Raw genomic sequence first — 21,219 nt, 5'->3', positions numbered from 1 at the left:
GTCCATTCAACAGAACTTGAAGTTGCCATTTTCTGTTTTAATACAATGATAGACTGGAAGCTCTAGAGTTGTGAGAAATGCAGTACATATGTGAATGAATGCGGAATATATATTTTGTAAATTGTTTGATGATGCTAATTGTTTATTTATTTATGGGCTTGTCAGGGATTTATATAAGGTTTAACAGCTAATTATCAACACCACTCTCCTATCCAGTGAATTGCTATTGTAAATACTGCCTAGAGTTAAGCTGCAGTTTATCTGTTTACCTGGAACAGATCACGTGGCTCTTCGTTGATATGGTCTATAATTGTCATTCAGCGGTGGGCATTACATGTGTGCAGTAGGACCGACATCATTTTCGATTTTGGTCATTTTTACCAGACCATTTAGGATGTTGATAATTATTATTATTTTATTACTGGTGATTGAATACACAGTATAATATTTCAAACAAGAATCTGTAACCAACGTTCCCCGCCTAGGGACAATTTTCACAAAAGATATTGCATACCATTACAACATCTTCCAAGTAATAGGACAACATACTACCAATGTAAATAAACCATAACTATATATCATGTAATTCATGCAGACATTATGAAATTTGAAAATGTCTGGAAATCTATAATTGGTGAATGTTTTCAAATACTGTTATCTGTATTTTAAAGATTTAATGTGATTTTGTATTTAAATTGGTAACGAAAAATAAATAAGAATATAATGAAATATTTTATCATGTTAAAGCTACTTGTCCTCAGTTTGGTCGAAAAAATCAAATTTCTCAAAAGCAACATTTTTGTAACAAGAAAATATAAAATATAAAATGAAAAGTTATAATCAACAAAATAAGCGAAAATCTACGTAGTGTTTTGAAAAAATGGCGGATGAAAACAAGTTTACGAATTCACAGCACTATATGGCTATATTGAAAAATAATAAACCGTTTGCAACGCTTTACTTTTTCCTACATAACCATATAGTACGGTGAATCCGTAAACCTTTGTGCGGGCGAGCAGCTTTAAAGGGAGGTTATTAATAAACAAATAAATTCCATTATACCTATATGGTACTAAAAACTTATTTTTAAATTTCACACGGGAAAAAGTTCGTTCTATTGTTGGTCAATGCAGAGCTGCACTACATATCAACCTAATTTATTGCAACCATAGTGACACAGCATTTACCTATATTTATACCATTAAGTTATAACTTATGCCTGGGTTTGCATTCTACAAGTCCAAAATTGTTAATAGCTTTTTTATACCTATCAGTACCATTTTTCTTACTTAAATTATAATTTCATATTTAAATTAGTGGAAAAACTAATATAAAAACACATGTATTGTACTTTATCATATAAAAGGGAGGTAATTTTATATAAAAACAAAAACTGTCTGTGACGTTGACCTTTTGCACATGACACAATGTCTTGTCATGGTGAATATTTATGCCAGTTATTTGAATATACACCAATGCATAAATAAGTTAGAGATCTGACAAAAACAATATCAAAGGTGACCTTGACCTTAGAGCTGGGGGTCTGGGTCTTGCACAGGATGATCCACTCATCATGGGGAACATTTGTGCTCTGACATTTTAAAATCCCTTGATGAATGGCAGAGTTATGGACCGGACAATAAACAGACTATGTTAAACTTTGACTTCTAAGTGTGACCTTGGCCATAGAGCCAGGGGTCTAGATTTTGCACAGTCATGACACATCAACTCATTATGGGGATCATTTGTACTATGTAATTTCAAAATTCCTGGATGAAAGGCAGAGTTATGGCCCGGACAAGAAACAGACTATGTTAACCTTTGACCTCTTAGTGTGACCTTGACCTTAGAGCTAGGGGTCTGGGTCTTGCACATGACATGTTGTCTCATTATGGGAAACATTTATGCCATGCAAATTTAAATTTCCTTGATGAATGGCAGAGTTATGGACCGGACAAGAACAGACCATGTTAACATTTGACCTGTAAGTGTGACCTTTACCTTTTAACTAGGGGTCTGGTTCTCGCGCATGACACATTAACTCATTATAGTGAACATGTGTGCCGTGTCATTTTAAAATCCTTTGATGAGGTATTGATCGGAAAAGAAACAGACCAGGTTAACCTTTATACTTAAACTGTGACCTTGACCTTACAGCAAGGGGTATGGGTGTCGTCTTATTATGGGAAACATATGTGCAAAGTAATTTTAAAATCTCTTGATGAATGGTAGAGTTATGGACCAGACACGAAACAGACCCTGTTAACCTTTGACCTCTATGTGTGACCTTGACCTTGGAGCTCGGGGTATGGGTGTTAATTGGAGACACTTTTTGCCAAGTTATTTCAAAATCACTTCATGGAGTTATGGACCGGACACGAAATGTGACGGACGTAATAATGGACGGAATGACGGACGGAAGGACGCAGCCAATTTCTGTGTCCCTCTTATTTTCTTCGAAAAAGGCGGGGGACAATTAGAAGTGAAATGTTTGCTAGGATAGAGTTGAATGAAATGTTTTGTCAAGATGTTTGAGAGTGATATTACATGTATCAATTGTGCACACAGCAGTATCAAAACGCTTGCTTGCAATTTATTAATTGATAAATGGTATTAAGTGAAAATGGTTTTGTATTTATTAGTAAGAGGTAGGTTAGGGGTATTCAGCATTTACGTTAACAAATATTGCAAATTATTCATGATAACACTAAGTCTTTCTACAAGGTTTCTATGTCTTATCCTATTCCAATATAGATTCCAGCTAATCTACTTTTATCAAATTAAAATGGTCCTTTCTAAATGGCAACAACTTTTCATTTTTAAAATCCTGCAGAATTCATACTTTTCCGGGAGAGGCCTTCAACAATACACTTTCTCAAAATAGCATGGACATTTAGCTATTTTCGTAACAAGTGTATCTTAAATCCATGGACAAAAATAATATGTAAATAACCATTTGTCTTGCTTCCATCACAAAATAATTTACAAAAAAAAAAAAATAAAAACCTCAAAGCAATTTACGTAGGCATTGCATTATGTACAAGACCTTACACAAACTATATTAGAATTATTATTTTCTTTTTATAGTATTTACGGTTTGAATAATACCTACAAATATTCGCAACGGAAATAGAAAATTACAAGGCATGTCATAATAGCAACTTGCAGATTCAGTGACTGTTCCTTTTTATTAATTTAACAAAATAATGACCATATGAATATGTTTTATTTTCACTTTTTTGTTGTTTCTTTTTTTTTTTTGGAAAATGAGTGTCTGCCGTAAAATGTATGAATAAGTCAATCATTCGATTATATCATATGTAAATGCTGATGAAATGTATGTCGCGAAATATCCCTTTCAGTGATTTTATATAGATATTTCATTTTCGATTGCTTATGTATGTCGATTTTTTAAATTTCAGAAGGCCACATTTAAAATGAAATGTATATACTGTTAGCTACATGTCATTCCCGATTATGCTTCACTTATTATTAGTATTTCTATTGTTATTTATGTCAAATATTGATGACTCAGTGTTTACTGTTAAGCCTGTCCCAGTCTGGAGACATAATGTATGTCCAAAATTTATTTATATTTTTCAAAATGTTCCATCAGAAATGCTGATAAGCAGGAAGTTAACATTATTTAAAGTCCTGGTCTTTCTTGGTTTTCTAGAATGTTCTATTTTATTCTTGGTGATACACGAAAGTGCTGGAATCTTCGATGATGCTTTAAATATAAAGCTGTCTGAGGAGAAAAAAGAAGAACGTTAGCAATATTTCATTTAAAACAAAAAAGTTTCATGTATTTCTTAATAACAAGAAATTACCAGTTTGGACATTTAACACTTGATGGATTTACATTAACATTGCGGCTTTAAATATACATGCATATCTTTGTTCGAATTTCGGAATTAATAATGGTTAGATTAAAATTTGACTTGGACAGAATTTGATCTATTCTTGGATATAATACTGGACTTTTTGGCTAGTCAACATGTTCAAGGTATTTGAATCATTACTTATCAAAATAAACTTACTTGTTGTTAATAGTTGCTGGTTCGTTTTTTTTTTCTGTTACCTTATATATTTTACGTAAGAAGTATTTCTCTATATTTTATGTTCTTTAAAAAATGATATTACTGTAATTATGTTTTTTATTTTTTTTTTGCCCGCTGCTTAGCTGAGTAGGGAGAACACCTATCTACAGATCGCGGGGTAGCAAGATCGATCCCCGGGCGGGGCATATGTTCTCCGTGACAATTTGATAAAAGACATTGTATCTGAAATTACTTGTTTTCCACCTCTGATTGATGTGGGGAAGTTGGCAGTTACCTACGTAGAATAAGTTTATATTGGTACAGAATCCAGGAACACTGGTAAGGTTATCTGTCCGCAGTTTCTGTTGAAAAACGGCGTTAAATATTATCATAATTATTTTCATTATTATTATTATTACTATTACTTTTATTATCATTATTATTATTAGGTAGAATTCTTAATTTCATTAGAATGATTGATTTAGTTAGAAGAAGGGCTTTTGGTAATAGAAATTACTGATATAATGTACTTTGTATAATGCGAATATTAATAATGAAAAGGGGAAGTTATTCATATATTGCGGCAAGGAGATTCATTTTGAATGGTCAAAAAGTAGATTTGCTAAAATATTTGCTGTATTCTTTGAATTTGGACTTATTTTATTTGTTAGACCTTCAAGTTATGAACAGTACTAGTTCCATTTTGAAATTGGCCTTCTACGGCCAATTGGGATTCAAAGTGGCCGCCATCGTATTCATGTTTTAATACTGGGCTGGAAAAGGTCCTCATACTGAGCTAAACATGGTTAAAAGAAGGGTTTTTAGTTATGGAAATTATTGACAATGTAATAAAATTATTGCTTATGTATTTTGTATGTTTTAATAATAAATAAAAAAGGTGGGAGACCAGGGCTGGAGGTTATTTATGCATAAGAAATCGGGAGTGCACACAAGTTTTCCTATGTGGTACTCTTATTTCTGATTTGCTGGTCCAAATATGGTCACTAAGAACCCAAGATAGCGAACACCATGAACACCACACTGGGTAAGATCGTCCGCTTTTCACTACGCACATTGATGGTAAATATATATATGATGAATGTTTGAAATTTCAAAACTTTTATATGTGACAGATGATAGTAACTGTATTAGGAAGAATGCTACCACTGTGAATGAAGTTTCAAACAATATTGCAAGCCAAATAAATAAACTCTACAAACACTCTCAGTAAATATGAAATAGAAATTAGTAAAAGGTGTGCAATAATATTATTGTGGAACCCGAGCCCCTGCTGCGAATTTCCCGGTTACCTGGTCGCAAGCTTGTGTGTGCTGCAACAAGTGTGGAAATTGGCACTACACCTCACACTGGGCATTAAGGTAGTTCTGGATGTTTGGTTATTTAGAAGTGATGGCGTAAAGTCATAAATATGGTAATACTAACTCTAACCTTTAGTCAGTATATTATACATATTATAAATAAAATGCGTGCGGACATGCAATAATTTGCGTATTTTTGCCGTGCGCTCCGTTTGATAATCACTTCCGGACATGCGAAGATGACCGCTCCAGCTCTACAATGAGCAACATCGTTACGTGTAGCATAAATCTTGACGGGAATTTATTATATCCAGCGTAATAAGTGTGAAACAGTGGGCGCTACTGTCTTTCTTAAGCAATATTTACCAGTTAGATAGGTTTTGATATTTACAACATAAAATAAGCAGCAATGTAATGACTCCAACTTTGCGATTTGTGAAAAAAAATTATCATACGGACCGAAACATTTTATTTGGCTATATAATTACAAACACGTAAATATACAACTATGAGAAGTTTCGTTAAAATCTACCACGTTACTGAACTTTTTTTATACACGAAAATGTTATCAAAGTGCGATTTTCCAAAAGAAGCCCATTGTGAAATTTGACCGGATGATCAATATTTTCAAATTGGTCTAAGAATAAACCAAGCACTCGAACCTATCATTTTTAATTAAAGCACACGAACCTATCATTTCTTTTATTATTGAATGTCTTGTGGATACAATGATGCTTTAAAAATAATGTAGTTTAATAAGATTTTACATTGTAGAATTATATTTGTTTCAAACGTGCAGAACTACCTTAAAAATGTGGTATAGATTCGTTGCAAATATGATATGACAGTGTAAACATAGACAGTTTTGCGTTTAATAGATTTGAATTGCATACGTCTAGTATGTTTACCCCTTTAATGTTCGGGATATAGCAACTGATTCATCGATTTTGTCTTTTACATCAGCAGTCAGAGTGATAGAGGTCATTCGCTGGTAGAAGTTAGAAAAATATTTTGTATTTTATTTCCACACCTTCTATGTATTGAGCTTTTGTTCTTATGTATTATCTTTGTGCCTTTAAGAATGTGATGACTTCTAAAGATTTCTTTTTTTTCTATAAGTAATGTTTCTAGATTTATGTTATTATCATCTTCAACGTTTATTTGATATTGTAAATTATCGATTTCTTCAATAAATTGTTTCTTGGTTCTTAAGGTTTCTTTCTTTTTCGCTGAGCAATATTTGATTGTTTCGTTTCTGATTGTCCCTTTGATAGTTTCCAATAGTGTATTTGCATTTGATTCTGCGTTAATCCTAACTATTTCTCTAATGGATGCTCTAATTTTTTGTTGATATTCATCATCAAACAAAATGGAGTTACTTAGCTTAAAGTAACCTAGTCCCCTACTAAGTTTGTTTATGTCTGTCTATGTTTATATTACCATTCAGTGATCCGAGCGTATACCAGTTGTTATGTTACAATTTGTTGTGTGTTTGATTAGATTAAAAGATATCAGGAAGTAGTCAAGACGACAAAATATTTTAGGTTTCGAGTTACAAAGCCACGTGAATTGTTTCTTTTCAGGATGTCTTAATCGCCATATGTCTACAAGTTCGTAATTATTGATTATTGTATTTAATTTAGCTCTACATTGTTGTGTGTTTCCTTATAACTATTTTTACATCTAAGACAGTACTGAAGTCGCCTCCTATGACCATGGACTTATCATCATTATTTGCAATTAAAGATTCTATATTTTCAATGAAAGTACTGTCGTCTAAGTTGGGACCATATATATTAAGTAAAAGTATCTCAAATTCACTTAATGATAATGTCAGATATTGCATTCTGCCTTCAACAATTTCCCTGTAACTTTCTACTTTAATATCAATGTTTTTTCAGTATATGCATACACATCTACTATTAGAACTGTTTCCATTGAAGAACGCTTTATCGCTCCACATTCATTCCCATCTTATATAATCTTGATTAATTATGCGCATGGTGAGGTCAACATTAAGAGCATTTAAATTATGAATATATATACATGCATGAAAGAAACTGTGGTCGCTTGTATAGTGTACATTTACAATATTGTATATAATGCCTGTCGGACAAAGGTATACATCAGGTGGCTGTGCTATAACAAATAGTTTATCTTACAATTACTTATGTTTATCATATGTTTTAAAAAGAAAATCGAATGGTGTACCCTGCTGATTAATTATGTGCATGGTAAGGCCAACAAAAGCGTTGTTGCTTGATTACTACAAATATGACAAGTACGCCCACACATACACATCTACACACATGCATGAAAAGTGTGCTGGCTTCTATAATATACATTTCAATATTCTATTCACTACTTCTCGGATAAAAGTTTAAATCATTGTTTTCATTTTACTAGATAAATCACTGTCTATTGTATAAGTGATAACAAAACCATTTTTCTATATTTAGTAAAAATGCCATTGACCCAAGCTACCTAAAATGAATCAGGAAAATGGTCTCTATGAAAGCTACTTATTTACCAGGTTTGGTCTACTTACCTCATTCCTAACTGAAATTATCGTGGGAAAATCACTTCAATCTTTAATTTAAGTAACAGTGATCTTTACCTTGACCCAAGCAACATAAAACCAACACTAAAACCATGGCCTCTATGCAAGCTTCCTAAATTCCAAGTTTCGACGCAATACTTTATTCCTGACTGAATTAATTGAGCAGAAACAATTTCCTATTTTAAGAAACAGTGACCTTAACCTTAACCCCAGTGTCCAGAACACCAGCTGTACAATAGTTTCAAAGAAAACTATGTTTGTACTAAGCTTGGTCACAATACTCCATAGCGAAAATGGACCTTAAAATTACATTAAATTTGCAAAGAAATGCCCCATATATTAAGTATTGTATAAGTACTAAGTGCCATAACTCACTCCAGAAGCAATTGTCCTTAATCTTACAGGGTCACATTTTCCAATTGCAATTGAGATATTTTGTTGGAATCCTTCAAACCATGTATGAGATATGACTTCGGAGGGACACAAAATGGAACAAGTAAAATTTTGATGCAGAGCATCAAGTCGCCGGAGAGCTTTCTGCTAATATTTTGAAGACTGGATTTAAAAAGAAAAGGCCAATGTAGGGATAATACACGTTTTTTGTGTATAAACGTCTGCAGAAGCCCGCGGGATTGTTTGTGACCGAGACCAAATGGGCGGATCCAGTAAAAAAGTAGTTTTTATGCAAGAATAAAGCTATAACTGCTATTGCGTATCTTTATAGAACATCACTTTTTCCTACATCTATTTTTCATGAAAGTTCTGTCATAAATTAAAGAAAAATTAAAGGAAAATAGGGGGTTGAATATTTCCTAGAGAAGTTAGTTGTGGCGCATATTTGCTCTTGTCTGCAGAATAAATCCCTACTTTCGGTTTCGATTTGCAAAACTTGCCATGTGGGGTGTATAAACATAAAAACCGCCTCATATCATGCAGAATGTATTAAAAAAGTGTAATTAAAGCACTCGTTCTACACGATTTTGCGCTAGAAATGGGAAAATTTACTAAAGACTTATTTTGACTACACCACGGAAGCACATTTTCGACCGAATTACTAACCTTATTCCTGTATACTGACAAGAGACAGTCATAAAATATGCCCTTAGGCTGTTAAAATTACTTCTCTTGTCTTACCTGTTTTCCGTCTGCAGTAGTATATTCTAAATTTACGCAGCGTTACGTAGACACAGGTAAAGACTCAGCAAATCAGTGCTCGCTGGAAATATCTAGCTATTTATAGGGATAAGTTCTTTATACATTTTTCCTATTTTCCTAAAAATGCTATCTTTTGAAATAAAAAAAATCTTATGCAGTTTCAGCTCCTAATTCCCTTATGTAAGCTTTTCAATAACTGCCTCAAATTTCTTTTAAATACAATATCATTTTTTCATTGTCACATTTTAATAACTTCTCTTTACCAGTGGCAAAATCCTAAAGGGTATCAAATAAAGTCGCCGGTTCCTACCGGCGACTAATTAGAACAATATTGATGCAATTAAACTTACAGGGCTGCCTTTCCCTAGAGCATTTAGAATTGTGTTATGTGCTTTTAAAATTTTGAGATTTAAGTCTGGATGGACAGAAAATGTAGATTTATGTACTATATACAAAATTGCAAAGGGCCATAAATCTTCCTTGTCCAATCTTAATGAAACCTGTAGGGCCGCATTGCCCTACAACAGTTGATATTTCTACCATATTGTATTGAAATCCTTCCAAACTTGTCTGAGATAATACTCCGGACGGACAGAAAATGCACTATTTATGCATTATACATGTAAGTATACGGGCAATAAATCTCGTCTTCCTCAGGCAATCCAACAAAAACTTGCAGGGGGACATTTCTTTATAGCAGTTAATATTTCTACCACGTTTTATTGAAATAATACAAACCAATTCTGAGATATGATTCCAGACGGGCAAAAATCGAATAAAATACTATATATGTACTATATATATAATTTGTCTTCCTTTCCCAATCTAAATGAAACTTGCAGGGCCGCATTGCCATATATCAATTAAGATTTCTAACATGTTTTAATAGCCGCCGGTTTCTTTTTGCCACGCGGTATTTGGCAAAGTCAGCCCATATTCATACGCGCTTTACAAGAATGAAAACTGTCGTTACATTAACTTACCTATTTTAAAGTTAGTATGTTTTGATTAAATATTACTACTAGATTTTTTTTTTGTAAATAAGTACTAGAAAATTGCATTTGCCATGGCAAAACCGATTTTTTTATTATGGCAAAATTATTTTGCTATGGTGGCAAGAAAATTCATCATTTTGCCTTGGCATTTTTCTTCATTTTTCTTATAAAATGATTTAAACTATTTCCAAATGAATGTATAGGTTGAAATATGATGTTTCATATTAGTATCTCGTTTTTTTTAATTTTGCCATGGCAAAATATGCCAAGGCAAGTTTGCAAAATCAAATAAAGTACTATATATTTACTATATATATAATTTGTCTTCCTTAACCAATCTAAATGAAACTTGCAGGGCCGAAATGTCATATATCAATTAAGATTTCTAACATGTTTTATTGAAATCCTTTGACTATGGACGGGCAGAAAATGGATAGAAAATGGAATAAAAGTTATATTTTTGCCGCTCTGCAAGTTTCGGTCAGACTGCATGAGCCAGACAAGTTATTTGGCCCTTTGTACATGTATATATATAATATACATGTACAAAGGGCTAAAAAAATATTGTCTAACTCATGCAGTCTGACCGAAACTTGCAAAGTGGCATTTCCTACGGACGTTAACATTTCTACCATGTTTTATTTAAATACTCCACAACATGTCATAAATGTGGTTTCAGACGGACGAACGGCATAACTTTGTCCCTCTGCTTCAGCTGGGGATAATAATACATACACGAAATCCCACTACTTTAATTGTTAGTACCTGGTGTAGAAAAACTATTACATGAACACTTCTATGCATTAACTCTGATAACACCTTAAATGATAAAATTAGCAATTCTCCGGTTTATGTAGCCAGTGGTGTTTATCTGGTGATTGGATTAACGCAAACGTTTCACCTGTATTGAAAGTAGTATTGTTCATCTTGGTGAAAATTTTCTCATAGTGCCCTTACAAAAAATTTCGAGCACATTATTCGACACACCACACTCCCTAAACCATCTCGAAAGAGGCAATACACTCGCCAACTTGAATCATGGCTTTCGTCTCGAATTCTAATGTGAAACACAACTTTTAGTAACACTTGATGACCTTCTTTCATTTCTGACGCTGGATACAAGACTGAAATCACCCGTTTAATACAGTTCCGCGATACAAATGATTATTCAAAATTGCAAGTTTAGTCATTAAAAAATCAATCTACACATGGTTAGAAACATTTTAATGAAAAGGTATAGGTGGGTGAATCGTCAAACAAAGCCATGTCAGGATCTGGTGTTTCCAAGAATATGCTCTTGTTCAGGTTTTATTTTTGTCATATAAACAATCTGCCACTATCTGTAAAATCACATTGACATTTGTTTTCCGATTACTATTATATTCCAAAATAATGATGACTACGACATTCTACAAAATGACTTACTTGAACTGGAAAATTGGTCTAAAATGGGGTTAAAATGCAATATTAAATATACTATATTGTATAATTATGATAATAATCAAAGTCCACACTTCCACTGATATGACGACCATTTCAAAACAAGATATTGAAAACAAGGCTGGATTAACTTTTATAAAAAATTTATTGCACACTGCATATAAGTAAAACAACAAGAGCGGCTGCCTTCGCCTTTGAACATATTTATCATCAAAAGGGCGCTGTATAAATCAAGCATGATAAACAGTTAATAAATAGTGTAATGTCTTTCATCAAAACGTATTTCCGAAGAGCACAGCAAACATTTAGGAGATTGACCTTTCAGAACATACCACATGTTGAGTGATATAGATCTTTATATAATTACATTTTATACATTCTTCTAACAAATTTTTAATCGTTAATAACCTCACATCTTCATTCGAACAGTCCTAGTGCAATATGTACATTCTAGAACATTCCAAATTATGTATCTGTGTGTATAACAGTGGGAAATCTACTGATATTGTTAACAATAATAACTTAAAGCTGCCATCTTTTCATCTATTCCCTCTCCATAGAAATTGATACATTGAATGACTGCATTCGATATTTACTGACTTGCAGCATATGTTGGATACAGTCAATCACTTAATGACTATTACTTTTACTGACATGCGTCTATTTTACTGTCCAAGATAAGCTGTTCTTTTATTATTTTACATCTGTTCCAAAATGTGTCTCTACGCTTTACCCAAGGGGAGTTGTTGAAAATGCTTTGATGTCTATAAATTAAGCTTTAACACTGAATATTTCCCAAATTGTTCTACTATTTTAATGCTGAATACTATTCAAGTATGTTTAAAAAAAGTTGTATCATCAGGTAACTGTATTATTGGCGGCGGCTTTATTAGTCCCAACACTTAGAGGCCAAATATCAGATACATGAATGACATTGTCTGGAGCATTTCTTCTAAATGCATAGAGGGATTTTGATGTAAGTTACCACCATGAGACAAATTGTCATGCGCAAGAACAAGGTCCCTAGGTCTAAGGTCTAAGGTCAAAGGTCAAATTCAAGAATGACTTTGTTCAGAGCATTTCTTCTTCATGCATGGAGAGATTTTGATGTAACTTGGCACAAATGTTCATCACCATGAGGCAGTCTTGTTTTAGGATCACCTCCCATTTTTGTTACTATAAATAGATGATACTGTAACATTTTTGTTATACCCCAGTCACATTATACGGCGCGGATAGCTACGTCTAGCTACGGACAGAAACGTAGTAATCCGTATCGATCCATACCTGAGCCGTACCTCAGAGTAGTCATTCGTATTAATCCGTACAAAGACGTGGTCAAAACGTATTCAAAACTTATTCCAAACTTGCAAGTTTCTCCAACTTTTGAACATGCACAAAAGTTTGGGCGAACCGTAGCCATTTGAGCGTGACTTTAGTCCAACTTGGCTGAAACTTATTCATCCGTACTTAAACGTAGTTATCCGTGCTGTTACGTACCTCGCCGTAGCCGAATGTAGTTATCCGAGGCTGCTCGTACTTGAGCATAGTTCAACGTAGTTTACCGCAGACACGTCCGTGCGCTGGGCAAGTTGCAAGGCGCAGTAAAACGTACTTCAACGCAGTACCTCGTACCTATCCGTACTTATTCGCGTCCTGTATTGTTTTGTTTGTTTCCTGTCTCTCACCATTTTTCCCGTACTAAGACGTACTGTTCCGTAGTTATACACCCACAGACTATCCGCACCGTACCTCAACGCACGTATCCGTATGTGTGACTGTAGCTTTACTGGCTGTACGGAAAAATTGAGACCACTTTTCTGTGGTACAACATGCATGTTACATCCAATTTTAGGTGTATTTTGACCAATATTTACCTGGTAAAGAGTTTCTTGTGGACTTATATTATATAGAATATTATTTTTTTGGGGGAATACTTTCCTCTTGTTGTTACTTTAAATAAGTTGTATGATAACTTTTTTTATAAACGGCCGAAAATAAAATCCATATGAAAACAACTGTAGGGTTTTATATTTATAAATGCAAATTTCAATCCAAGTGTTTTGTTATAACATATTGTATATATAGTACAATATTGTTTATATACCATTGACAGATATCAGTTTATTATGTTATACTGCAATAGAGAAAATTAGGTGCTTTCCAGTAGAGGACTTTATATTGCATGGCAAGACTTCATTCACTTGTTTGTGATCGTATTCCATTGAGATCTATATAAATTCCTATATTCATTATATTAAGTTTTAGATCGGAAAAAATGAAATTGACATTTTTGATCTTTACGTGTGCTCATGACCTTTGAGCTAAGAATTTGGATCTTGCACATGAAAGTAATTTATGAATGAGGTCAGGTTGTTGACTTTGAAACATGGGATGGGTTTTTGCACACAATATTCAATGTAAAGCCTTATTGAAAGTTAATAACGAATAAAAAAATATAGACAAGACAATAAAATATATGTTAAATCTTTGACCTCTTAGTGTGAACTTGAACAAGGAGTATCGAGTGTTGTACGCTACGCATTTCCTTATTATGTTTATGTTTGTGCCAGATTGTCTTTTAAAGCTTTGGAACTCTGATATAATAGCTGCTTTTTTGAACTCTGCAAAAATCTATTGCGTTGTACAACATAACAAAAACTGACCGATCCGCTTCTTCTTAGTAAAGCGTAGAACAGTGTTAATTTATCCTAAAAGTCATTTAATATTTATATTTCTATATGTTTGTCTTGTTTTACTACCTAGTAGCACTTTTTTGTTGTAGTTTTAATCTTTTTTACTTTCGAAATGCATTCGCTAAAGTACTAAACGTGTATATGAGAGTAATATATGTGTGATATAACAAGAGATTGTTTTGACGTGAAGCGTATGTCTCCTACCACGTACCAAGCAGAAATTGTAAAATGTCACACATTAAGGGCCATAACTCCAGGTAAAATCACTGAACCATAATACTCCAACTAATATAAACAAGGCTCTGCAGTAGTAACTCATGTGAAATTTGGTGGATTTCTAAGCAGTGGTATCGGAGAAGTAGCACAGATCAAAGAATTTGACAAATAGAGGGTCATGATTCCGCTGAAAATAAGTTAAACAAAACATGACGGTAATATGCACAACTACGCTTCGCACTGATCACTTTTGAGGTCTGATGAAATTCAGCCTAATTGCACACAACACACTCTACTGTAAAATATGACAAATCAAGGGCCATAACTCTGCTGACAACCACTGAAACGGAACATAAGATAGGATGATATGTATAGCTAGGTTTTAGCACTATTAACTCCTGTACGGTTTAACTATCACTCTAAAATGATTATGTATCCATCCACTCAACATACTGCGCCGTCAAGCCATTTATTGATATCAAGCGTTTATCTTTACTTTAAACGAGAGTGCTAAAGTAATTTTTTAAAATTAAAAACGACACAATACTGTGCGACACCTATAGATACTTATCCGCTGTATTATTAGCGACGGAAGCAAAATATACGCATGCACAATAAATGGTTTGCTGCCCACGCGATGAAAGTGTCATGAAATACTGTCGCGTCTCGTTCTATATTTATATTAAAGTTTACAAAATAAAGCCTTGTAACGATTTATAAAAATGCGTGAGAAAAACTGCGAAAACTCGAATGTTCCCGTAAATCTGGAAACTAGAAACTTATCAACCATTAAGTGTCATGTAGATATATGAAATATTGGCGTTATTTTGCCTTTCAGTGATAAATTATTTTAAAAATCACAAGTCACAATGTGTGGGTTAGTCGCATTAACAATATTCAAATAATCACTAGCACACCCGTTTAAAGTACAAAAATATACGAGGTAAAATTAGTAGGCTTGATGGCGCAGTAGGTTCAGTGAATGGATATGTATTCATTTTGTAATGCTAGTTTTGACTGTTCAAACTTTGCATCAGTTCAAGATTTATTTAGTTTGCATTGCATATTTTGAGGAAGTTTGTTTTTCTCGGGTTTCTAATCTTATATTCGTATAAAATCGGCAGTATATTTATATCAATCGATACTTAAATTATGACCGGACAAAGCTTTTATTGCAGTGAAGAGTAAGATTGTTATTAAATTTATAAAACTAACCCGTACATCTTTAAAAAATATCACAGGAAAGTTTCAAAAACATTAGTTCATATTAAATGCGTTAGAACTAGATTAACTGACTTTGTCTTCGTTGAATCGTTTTGAAGAAAAAGATATTAAATACGGTTTTAAAAACAAATTTACACGGGTCTGGGAATCAAACTCCCGACGAAAAAGTATAATACGAATACCGTAACAGCTCGGCCAATAAGGAATCACTTACTGCTTCGTAAACGTAGTTTACTAACTACATTTTATGTTATTGTTTTGTTTGGGCCATAATACTGTGCAATATCTATACGTGTGCGCTCTATTGATTACGGTGCCACCCCGGTATTGAAGTACTTCCGGATCGTTGTATCCTAAAAAGTAGTTCTTTGATATTGGGAAGTCTCCATTTTGAAGCCATCTCTATTGTGACTGGTCATATTTGAAATGCATTTATTGACATTGTGTAAATTTAATCTTGTGTCATTTCTGATGTCTTTAACAGTTGTTTTGTCTGTTTTCTGCAGGACCACATTTCTGTGCGGAAGAATCAAAATAATACTCAGGACCAGACTCCCGTGGCAGATGCGTATAAAGATTTTAACAGTGATTGTAAACATTGAAATGTAGCAAAATATGTTCATTGTTGATGCCAGTCCTTTTTAGTGAGAATTGACTGGAGAGTGATAAACTTTAGAAATGCAGAGCTGCCATTGTTGTAATTTTGCTGTGAAATTAAAAATGCTTGTTTTACTATACAACAAAGAAGGAGAAATGATACTGGGCCGACAGTCTGTCAGTCAGTATTTATGTTTGTTAAGGGTCCATCCGCCCTTTCAGGCCTAGTATAGCATTACGCTATGTAAGAGTATAGACCCTTGGCATGTCACCAGGCATGCCGCTAAAGATAATTTTTAAAGCTAAAGTGGTGAAGAAAGTTTACCTCTTCGCAATTTTCGTAGAGTATTAGCCAAAAGACTAAATAATGTTGAAGCCAAAAAGTGGATCTCTTTCACGACCAATGAGACCATAAACGACAGAGACCCGAGACGTGGTAGCAAGACAATACTGGGGGTATCGCAGTTCGCCCTAATAAGAGCGGTCGGAGCCGCCAGTCGCTGGCTGGTGGTGTAGTCGCTGGTCCCTCGTCGTAGAGATGATGTTTCCCTCTCCTACCGCACCCCAAGTTGAACGTAGTGATTGGGAAATTCAGGGGCTTCTCTGCATGCCGTCTTTCTGCAGGCCGTCTCCATGAAGATAGCTCTTTTCATACAAAACGGTCCCTTTTAGGGCCGCTCCCGCCGGCTTCAGTCAGGACACTGACAGATAAAAGGCCAATATAATTATTACCTAGTTCCGTCAATGCCCTGTGCCTTCTCGAGACGTGCACTCACCGGTGGGTCGGAGAAGTACCTGGTCGACACCTTATCATGTTTGGTGATATTTTTTTCACTGCCACGTGATGTTTGCAAGGTGCTCGCTGAATGGAATCCGGAAAACCGTTTCACGAATGTTTTAATTTTAGTTTTATTAGGAAAACAACAATTTTCTACAAAATTCGAGGAGAAAAGCATTGTTAGAACATTAAATATATATGATGTGTGGGTTAGTCGCTTTAAAGGGTTTAACAGTGTTCCGCAATACAAATGATTATTCAAACTTTTTATTCACTGAAGTACCAATTTGAACATGGTAAGAAACATCTAATGAAGAGATACGGCATAGTGAGTCGTCAAACAAAGCCATCTTAGCAGAATCTGATGAGTCCCAGTTTATGTTTTTGCGCCCATTTTATTTTCTGTCATATAAACAATCTACCACTACCTTTAAAATCACATAGGCGTTTGTTTGCCGATTACAATTTATTCCATAAAAACCGGTAGCCTAGTGGTAGAGCGTCTTCTACGAGGGGAGGTTGTTGGTTCAATCCCCGGCCGCGTCATACCAAAGACATAAAAATGGTACTAGTAGCGTCCTCGCTTGACGCTCAGTGTTAAGAGGATAGTGCTAGGACTGATCAGCCCGGGGTCAGTATAATGTGACTGGGTGGGTTGTCATGTCACGTGTCTACGGCGTAATATTACAGTGAAGCAGTGCTATAAATTTGGGTTTGTGCTCACTGCTATAAATAGACACCGTCGTTTATATGACTGAAAAAATGTTGAAAAAGACGTAAATAATAATAACAAAATAATTTATTTGAAATGGAAAGTTGGTCTAATTAGCAGGGATTAAAATTCAATGGTTTTATACTATGCTATATAATTATAATGATAATTAAAGCCCACACTTCTACTGAAATGTGGACCATTTCAAAACTATGTAGGATGAACTTTTTTATTTCTTGGACACTGCTTATAAGTAAAACAACAAGGAAGATGCCAATTCTATCTGAAACTGAAGCTGAATAATTTGATTAAACGCCTATTTTTATACAATGATATATTCAATGGCGCTGTACACAATAATGATAATAATAGTTATTATAACATTATTAATAATGACAATAATAATAATAACAGCCTTATTGTAATAAACAGTCCTGATCGCACCCCTCCCCTTGAGGTCATTTTACCCCTATTGCCAATACCAGTGCTTTAAGCATCTGGTATGCCCAGACGGGCTGTACATAGAGGTTCAAACCGCTCGGTTAATGATGCAATCATATATTATTTAAGAAAGAAATACCACACACTTCCCTACACATAGAGCCTTACCAACAAGTGCGTTTATTAAACAAACCTTGGAGATATATATGTTGAAATGTAAAACCTTTTACACAATTTTAAGAATTATCACCTGCTGTTTTCGCATGATAAACAGTTATCAAAAATTTAAAACAATGCCGCGAAATCTCTGAAATACAGTGTATTAAGAATTTTTTTGAATGTGTCAAGTGATTTACTTTTGCGTAGTTCTAACGGCAGTTCATTCCAAAGGTCGGACCAATAGTACAGAAACTTTTATCATTGAATGTTTTGCACATGTATGGAACACCATTCAGAATTTTCAGACGATCTCAAACCTTGTCTACTAGGAATATACTTTGTAAGCAATTCTGTTAAATACAGAGGTGTTCTGCCAGTGTGACAGCTATACATGAAAGAGAGTATCTTGAACGCAGTTCTTGCTTTCACCGGCAACCAATGTAAGTGGTACAATGCTTGTTTAGAACTGACAAATTTCCTCCTGTTAAGGACAAGTTTTGCGTTCATGTTTTGAATATGTTGCTTCTTACGCACTTCACAGTTAGCTACACCATACAGTATGACATTGCAATAATCCAGATGTGAAATAACTAGAGACAAAACAAAAATTTCAGTGGCTGATTTTGATGTGAAATTACTAGAGACAAAACTAAAATTTCAGTGGCTACTTTGACATCATGACACTCCCACGACGAAACCTGTCATATTGTTTCGGATACTGCATGAAAACAGGATATCAACCTTTTAGAACAGTCTTCGACTTAAGAGCAATAATTTCAGATATATACCTTAAATCCGATATAGAGTTCAATGCCGTGTGACGATGCTATAAATAAAGAAGTCAGTGTGCTACTGACATGCTACAACAAAAAGAAGCTGTCTTCACTACAGGAAAATCGCAAGGCGGACGGACTTACCTCCGTGAACCAAGTGGCGTAGCGCCTTGTATCAGCACATCCACATTCTGAGTACTAGAAAGAGGAGACAGAATATAAAACATGCATTAAAGCTAAACATTTAAAGACTGTTTCACCTTTAAGGTAAATGTAATTGGAAACCAAGTGATAGAGGATTTGTATTGACAAAGTGTAAAATAGAACACTTAAGGAACTCATTTTTCGTGAAAGTGTGTCTTGGCTGTAACAAACTGGACAGTAGTGTGAACCAAGCAAAGACAGTAGAAGACTTTATATTTGCCCTTCCTGACTAAGCTTATCCCATAGTGTATAAAGCTTAGTAGGTCAACCTGGAAACAAATACAGATACAGAAATATACACAACCTAAAATGCATTGAGTTGTATAAGTGTATAGATAATGAAAAGTGTTGTAATTTCGATGAAGTAGAAGATATTTAGAAAATAAAATATGTAAGAAAATCCTTTGGGGTTATAGAGCACAACCAAACAAAAATACATAAGTACATGTCTGATTAAGTGTTCATGAGAGGAAATGAAATATGTGACACATACACATGGCATTGTAAACCCATTGGAATATTAAAATGGATCAGCAAAAATTGATATTTTTGATTCTAAAAAAAGAATATAGTGACAACTGTTTGCTTAAATATTGTGTAAATTGTGTTCTGTTTGTCTACAAAGGATAATAGGAAAGGCTGGATTTCTCGGAAGCACAGAGCACCATAAACACAACCTCAGTGCCACGCATTTGCAAAGTAGGCCCACAACAAAAAGAAGCTGTAACGGACACATATTACAGACGGGTTACTTCAAAAATCCAACAAGTACATTTTAATTTTCTAATAAATATAGATAGTGGGGGAGTTTAAGGGGTAGAAAGGGGGTGGGTAGATGGTCGAAGGGGAAAGTACAACAAGGATGAATATTCAAAAATGAATGCTACGTTTCTTAATCACAGTTACACTACCACGTAAACCACAGCAACGCAGACAGTCATGTACAAAAGACAAATACACATACACACACACACAACTAACTTACATAGATAAAGAGACAAGTACGATACACCAACACTGTAGGGCACCGCCAAAGACACACAGACGCACAAGCACACAAACGCACACATATAAGCAGGAAAAAAACAAAAATCGGGCACCTCATTAACGTACATTGTAAGTTAAAGTATGAATAAAAACACCCTTTATTCGGCAAAGTTGCATTTTTCACTTGAATGTCCATTCTTGTTTCTTTCTTTTTTTTTTGGCACACATCGGTCGACAACTTGCATTTATTTACAACGGAACAGCTAGATATTATAAAATACAGAAGTACAAGAGGGGGTACATATAGAGTAGTATGGTATGTCAATGAAGTACAGAACAAGCCCTGTACAGAAACACCTTTGAGAGATACAAAAATATTGACTGTTATGTTGTTGTTCTTGGCAGGTAAATTTGATAGTATATTTCATCTTAGGGAAATGTTGATGATGTTGTTATAGAGAGGTTTTCGCTTAAGAGAGGGCCGCTCTGGAGAGGTGGTACTGTAGTCCATTTGAATTATTAACAAGTACTGTCTGAAGCAATCACAATTAAAGTTCAATCACGAAATGAAATTTTTACAAACATTTCAAACGGTACTAAATGGTTATTCGATTAATCTGAATACATGAATTGTAATTTGAGTTGTATCAATAGATTTTCTGCACAAGTGGTAGAGATATATAGACCACCACCAACAAAGCAAAATGGTTTACAAACTAGTTTGTTTCTATAGGAAGAATGGCAGCTTTCTACGTAGGCAGATATGCTACAGTTGTAAAAGATGTCATCATTGTGGGACACATGAATTTCCATCTTGATATTATATCAGATAGAGATGCTGCCGACCACCTAAGTAACCTAGTCGTAGAGCGCCCGCTTCGAGTGCGATAGGTCGTGGGTTCAAGATGCTGTCAGATTTTCCA

At 34.4% G+C, this 21,219-nt stretch overlaps 1 protein-coding gene across 1 annotated transcript in view; it reads right to left on the bottom strand.

Annotated features, from left to right (window-relative positions):
* LOC128555914 (tyrosine-protein kinase HCK-like) overlaps positions 1-21,219 on the bottom strand; it is an 86,538-nt gene that overhangs the window by 45,909 nt on the left and 19,410 nt on the right. Inside the window, exon 6 of the mRNA XM_053539733.1 lies at positions 19,250-19,303. Coding sequence (XP_053395708.1) covers positions 19,250-19,303 — 54 coding nt within the window. The remainder of the gene's footprint in view (positions 1-19,249; positions 19,304-21,219) is intronic.

The sequence above is a fragment of the Mercenaria mercenaria genome, chromosome 3 (assembly GCF_021730395.1).
Source record: "Mercenaria mercenaria strain notata chromosome 3, MADL_Memer_1, whole genome shotgun sequence".
NCBI lineage: Eukaryota > Metazoa > Mollusca > Bivalvia > Venerida > Veneridae > Mercenaria > Mercenaria mercenaria.
This window is presented reverse-complemented; position numbering and strand designations above follow the sequence as displayed.